Source organism: Macaca mulatta, chromosome 1, assembly GCF_049350105.2.
Source record: "Macaca mulatta isolate MMU2019108-1 chromosome 1, T2T-MMU8v2.0, whole genome shotgun sequence".
Lineage (NCBI taxonomy): Eukaryota > Metazoa > Chordata > Mammalia > Primates > Cercopithecidae > Macaca > Macaca mulatta.
This window is the reverse complement of record NC_133406.1, coordinates 44,415,011-44,421,747: the sequence shown is the minus strand read 5'-3', so window position 1 is coordinate 44,421,747 and position 6,737 is coordinate 44,415,011. Positions and strand designations below refer to the sequence as shown.

At 38.0% G+C, this 6,737-nt stretch overlaps 1 protein-coding gene across 2 annotated transcripts in view; it reads right to left on the bottom strand.

Moving 5' to 3' along the window:
- Positions 1-950: 950 nt before the first annotated feature.
- Positions 951-6,737, bottom strand: part of PLA2G4A (phospholipase A2 group IVA) — a 147,960-nt gene continuing 142,173 nt past the window's right edge. For both annotated transcript variants that reach the window (XM_015121794.3, XM_015121786.3), the window contains one exon: positions 951-1,867. In XM_015121794.3, the coding sequence (XP_014977280.1) occupies positions 1,736-1,867 (132 nt within the window). In that variant the 3' untranslated portion in view covers positions 951-1,735. The remainder of the gene's footprint in view (positions 1,868-6,737) is intronic.

The following is a 6,737-nucleotide window of genomic DNA, read 5'->3' as shown; positions in this document are numbered from 1 at the left end:
TCATTTGCCATAGGCATAAATCAGTGAACAATAGAATGAATGTTCAAGGCTTCCCTTTATTGTTTTTTGTTTTTCCTCATAGGCAGAAATGGGAAAGGTGAGAGGATAAAAAGAAAAATGAATAAAGAGCTTAAAGAAAGATAATTCAAGGAAAGAAGAATGGCAGAGAGTTAAGAAGAGGAAGACCTTAGCTTTGGAACATTCTGAACCAGAACAGTTCAGCTGCAACTGCAGCCACAGTTGTGTCATACAGTGTTCCCAAGACAGGTCTTGCAGATGCAAAAGGCAGGCCACTTATTAAGCTTGATTCAGCCCTTACCACTTTTTTGGATTATTCTCTGAGGTCAACTACACTGGTTGTTGGATAAGCAGTCCAGGATAATATTAGCCAAGTGAAGTGTTACATTAGAAGTGGTATATTTCTTCTACTTAATGAATAAACACATACCACTTTCTGAAAATAATTATATATTCATCTTTTCAGAAAAACATCCATGATTTAAAATTAAAAGTTTCGGCCAGGCACAGTGGCTCATGCCTGTAATCCCAGCACTTTCGGAGGCTGAGGCAGGCAGATCACGGGGTCAGGAGTTCGAGACCAGCCTGGCCAACATGGTGAAACCCCGTCTCTACTAAAAATATAAAAATTGGCTGGGTGTGGTGGCGGACACCTGTAGTCCCAGCTACTTGGGAAGCTGAAGCAGGAGAATCATTTGAACCCAGGAGGAGGGGTTGCAGTGAGTCAAGATCACGCCACTGCACTCCAGCCTGGATGACAGAGTGAGACTCCATCTCACAGAAAAATTAATTAAATTAAATTAAATTAAAAGTTTCACACTTGAGTTTAGGATGAACACCTTTTGCATTTGAAAGGAGTGAATATGAGAATCTTTCATAGCAATAGTCCAATATCTCATTTAAAAAATAACAACTCAGTTATCTCATGCTTATTTGTATATTTATGTATTTATTTCAGGTATGTATATATATGCATATATAAATAAAAATAGTGTTGTCTCATGGGATGAATAAATCTAGTCAGTGAATAACATTCATACATAATGGGAAGTCTTATTGAGATTGAACTGTTAAATAGTTTAAAAGAAAAAACCATTTTTAAAAAGAACACACAGGCCGGGCGCGGTGGCTCAAGCCTGTAATCCCAGCACTTTGGGAGGCCGAGACGGGCGGATCACGAGGTCAGGAGATCGAGACCATCCTAGCTAACACGGTGAAACCCCGTCTCTACTAAAAAATACAAAAAACTAGCTGGGCCTGGTGGCGGGTGCCTGTAGTCCCAGCTACACGGGAGGCTGAGGCAGGAGAATGGCGTGAACCCGGGAGGCGGAGCTTGCAGTGAGCTGAGATCTGGCCACTGCACTCCAGCCCGGGCGACAGAGCAAGACTCCGTCTCAAAAAAAAAAAAAAAAAAAGAACACACATAAGAAAGTTGGTGAGAAATGTTTAAAAATACTGTATATATCCCTACATTTGTGTCAGGAAGTTCATACTGACTGAAAATGTAGCTAAGTATATCCTTACATAATCAACATCATTTGTCAACCTAACTGACTTATAATAGTATTATTCTCATGCAGCTCAGTCACTGCAACTTTGAGTATCAGCCAGTCTCTCATGATCAGTACGACTATCTGTACTGTACTTTTAAATCCAGTTGTCATGGAATTGCAAACTGCCTCAGCATCAGAAACTGCTGCCTTTTCCAGTACATGAACTATGCTTTGGGTTTACTTAGAAACTCCTTGTTGAAAAATTTTCTTGCCTCAACATTACTAAGGGAAACAGAGCAACGAGATGGATTCTGTCTTCTATATTCGATGCTTTCAACCATGGCTTCTTTTATCACCTGTAAATAGAGATGGAAGTTGTATAATTAGTGCTGCTATGAACTCATTTATACATTTTTTATTAAAACAAAAATCTAATGAATCTTTTTATTAGGGTATTTTTGGCATATATGAATAGAAATCTATGAGTCATGCATACACATTTAAATTCAACATCCCACCACTGCTGTCTTGTTAAGCTTATATTCAGCTACTGTTCCTTCCCTTACCAGGGAAAGAAGGATCCTGGAAATGTTCTAGATTTTGTGCTGATAAATTTGGGAATAAAATGGTAGCATGGTAAAGTTATGTTGGTTCTACTCTTTGCCAAAAGGGTTGGATAACAGGGAAGAAACAAGTAATTACTAAATCTACAATTTATGTTCTTTATAATTAGTGGGCAAGTAGAAATGAAAGACCACCAGGAAAGTAAAAGCTTTTCCTAGTGGAGGAAGAAGGCATTGCTGGATAATTGCCTGCCTTCCCCAACTGAACCAACGGTTATAAAACATGAGCCTGCTCTATCTAGGAAATGCCATGCTCTGTGATTTCATTGGTGAAAATGAATTACTACTTTTTATTCAGCATACATATATCCAATATATATTCTTTACATATACCCATGTTAATGGTAACCAGAATAAAACACAGGAAGCTACAACGTCTCAGAATTGCTATTTCAATTGTGATACACTGGTTTTGGTATGAAGTTAAAACCTAGTTAGAATCTGGGGAAAGAAGAGAACATTCAGAATTTGGTAGATGCAGTTATTGAAGAGCAATGGAAATGGGCTTTGGAAGAAGGCCTGAATAGTAAATCTTGTCTCTGCTCCTGCTTCAGAACCTTGTTAAAATTAGGAAGACTCCATTCCCCAGGACAGTCCTCATTTCATCTCGATGACCAATGAGGTAGATGTTTCTGGACACCAGGGAACAGAGGCAAGTCACAGAGTTATTCCACAGTTCCCTTTATTCTCTACCTTAGGGATTGTTAAGCAACATTAAGGTACAGTCCATGGGCTTTTCAGCCCCCTGCCACAGGTAGGAATGCTTGGCAAGTCCGAGCAGTTTAGGACGCTATGGCCTCCTCCCACTCACAACTGCTGTGGCCCACTTGGCCTTGGCTCAGAGGGATTCTCCCATTACCACGTGCAAGCTCACTGGGCAAGCACGGCTCATTGCCTGAGGAGATCGTGTTTGCATCACTTCAACATGTGAGATCTAAATGGTGCAAACATGCAGTTATTTTTCTGTGACTTTATGCCACAGACACCCAACAAGCAAGGCTCTCTATTCTCTAATAGTAACTTTAAACAAGCAGTCAGACTTTGGAAAAAGGGAGCTATCACAGGAATGTGATTCTTGTATATGCCTTACTTTAAAATGTAATATATGTAATTATCTTCTGGAGAAATGGGCTCAAATATGAATGAGTCTGTTAAGGAAAACTGATATTTGCTGATCCTACTTTTCTTATGAATAGGGAAACATGATTCTGTGATGACAAAAGATGCTTCAGACCTGTGAAGGAGACTTGGACCAAAGGCCACGAGGCACAAATACCTCTTGGCTGTCTGAGATGGAGGGGAATTAGTCTAAATACTTGAGCCTGTTTTTTGCTTCTTTAAAATGGAAATAATGTACCAATTTGGGGTTTTGTGGGATCATTTCTATAAATGGAGAATTTCTATAAAATTGGAGATCATTTCTATAAAGTGTTTTGCACAATACCTGGTACATAAACATTTTACAACAGCTATTATGCTTGTTATTTCTAAACTGACAATATGTGATGAAAATTGGGAACTCTAAATTAGAAGTGAAGCTATAAAGTTCATAAGAAATGAACACACCAGGTATATAACCACGAATGAGCTTATTATATTGTGTAAGTCAGCAAATTGTTTCTGCTATTCAAAGTGTCCTACTACATCTTCTTTTAAAAATCCCCCTGCCTTTCTAGAGATCTATATCAGCAAATTTATCAATCGGTTTCTCCTCACAGCAATCCATGAAACATCAACCCTCACTGCATAAAAGTGTCCAAATAAAATAAAAACCAACCATTTGCTTTCTAAACTCCTAAAAAGCTCTAAAATAAAAAAGACCATAGAAAAAATTAAACCGACAATGACTGCTGCTATCAATTCCTTCATAATAAATTCTTGAGCATCAAAAAATCAGCAATATCAACATCAGGGACTAGTGGATTTATCGTAATTGGACCTCAGCTCGTGTTCCGAGTGAGCAAGCCATTCTGATAAAGGAAAACGAACACTTCCAACTCTGAAAATCCCAAATTAGAATGTGCAAGTTGAACCACTAGGTGGCATATTCACACCATGAAACCATTAACTAGGTGTTTCAGATTACTGCGGAAAACACCGTTCTTGGAAGTTCCAGTTCTGTGATAGAAAAAAACCAAGCCCAGCACTAGATCAGTTACTAAATTCAAACCTTTTGGCATCCTACATGATACAACTACACATATCCAAAAAGGCATTGTATTAAATTTAAACCTTTGTTTTTATTATTATACAAGAAGCCATTTTAAATGGTGTTTGTATCTCTTTCATTCTTCCCTGAAATTCATTGAGATTCCAAATCCTTCTCTTCAGTGTTATCCCAGCAAAAACCCTCATATCTCAACCTTCTCCATCCCCACCACCTATCCCATGTCATCTCTCATTTGTGCCATTCCATAGCCTCCTATTGTTTAACCAGATCTCTTAAATCTTTGTTAATGAAAGCAGAGAATAAGAAAAACAAGCACGTAAAATGTGATCTTCCCTTCCACATAAGAAACAAATTTGTAGAGGTGAGATTATAAGCAATCTACAAACAAATGTTGAGTCATCACAATAGAAAATAAAAAATAAACCCAAGAGAGAAAGTTACAGTGTATTTTGTTAGAGAAGTAAAACTTACAAATATAGGAGAACACGAGAATATATTTAGGTGTACATTACTGTGAACTTGCTGGATAATGCCTGCCTTTTCAATAAGAACTGAAATGTCAGGAAGGCAGAAAGTTCATCAGGCTTGTCATTTTTTTTTTTTTTAATACCAGCACTTAGAACATGGAAGGTACATAATAAATATTTGCAAAATTAATAAATACACAGCAGGCGCTCACTAGAGGTTGACTGACACAGGCCAGCACTCAGTTCAGAGGGACAATGAGACCAGTTGAGTTAAAGGAGAGGCAGGGATTTTAAGTGGAGCAGAAGACCAGGCATTCTCTGTAGAAGAATAATCACATGAAAAGGCTGAGGATGGGAGGCTGTGGCATGCGTCAGAGACATCTGGGAATTGGCTGGCCCTGCTAGAATGAAGGCTGTGTTTGGGGAACACTAAGAAATAAGGCTGCCTGAGAGACAGGTGGTTCAAAAGGAAGGAATGAAAGAGAAAAGACACGCAGCCTCATCTCAACTCCCCCACATCATCGTGATTTCCAGCAACCTGCCTAAGTAATCCATGACTCAGTTTTCTAACTTACAAATTAAAACTCCACCTCACAGGCTAGTCTTGAGTGTTAAATATTTGACGGAAAATATTTGGCTTATATGAAGCACTCAAAACTTTTAATTGTTCTTTCCATGCTGTACCCCTAGTTCCTGAAACAGTTTCTGGCACGCTAAATAATAAATATGTGTTGAATTAATAAATAAATGAGACAGAAAGAGATTATAGGCAGCATTAAAGGTAGATGAGTTATGGACTAATATATTAGGCAATAATACATAATAGTAAGCTTATAAATTGTATTTAAAAGATAAGAACCTTGACTTGTACCTATACACCCTTATCAAGATGAAGAAATATCAATAAATTAAGAAATAAGTACCAATATTTCTGGATATGGATGTATCCTCATTTTAATTAACATTTAATGTTTAGCACTTTGTAAAATTATTTAAGAAAGAAAAAAGCTCATTATTTTGCATCATTGGCATATGCTGAATAAACTGACACATAAATGGTTCTAAGACTATGCCTATCAAATGAATAATTTGAGTAAGTGAGACTGGGAAACCATATATTTTCCTGTGACAGCAAATTAACAGGTCCTAGAAAAGAAATCTCAGAGGACATATTCCCTCCAGATCAAAGTGGTGGTTTAACAGTAGATAGAGTATGTAGCCATACTACGTGGGTAGGCATGTACTATATACAAATTCCCCACGGTTGGAAACTGCCTCCCTCCAACCAACAGCACCTTGTATCCTGACACGTGCTACCCACAGTAAGTCAATGACATATTAAACACCCATCATGAAAATTGTACTGTATATTTACTTTAGGTGTCAGGCATTGTGATCAGTATGTCTAGAGAATACAAAGTAAATAAAGCAAGTCACTGGTTTTAATTAAAAGCCAAAAACTATGAACAATAATAATTATATTAGCTGCTGCAGTTTACTATTTCATGCCAAGCCCTTAAGTTATATTATTTTACTTAACCCCCACCCCGACCCTACATGATATATACCATCATTTCCCTTTACAAAATAGGAAAGCAAAATTTAGAAAGGTTAACCAATACGCCCAATGTCACCCAGCCAAGAGGCAGCAGAGCAAGGATTTGAATACCCAATTTGGTCAGACTCCAATGTCTCTGCATCCCGTCCCCGCCCCGCCACCATCACATGTCTACCAGTGTAAGTCACTATACATTAAGTTTTTGAAGGAAAAAAAAATGAAATACTACTGTAATTGTACAAGTATCGAGACAATGTTCAGTGAAAAGGAATTTGGGAGGATTGAGTAAGAGCAGAAACCTGATGCTATGAGAAACCCAGGCTGCTGTCATGACGTGAGCAGAAACAGAGCAGAAGTCCTCTAAAGATAAACTAAAATTTAGCTTTGGCGAAGCAGGCCAGCTAGGAT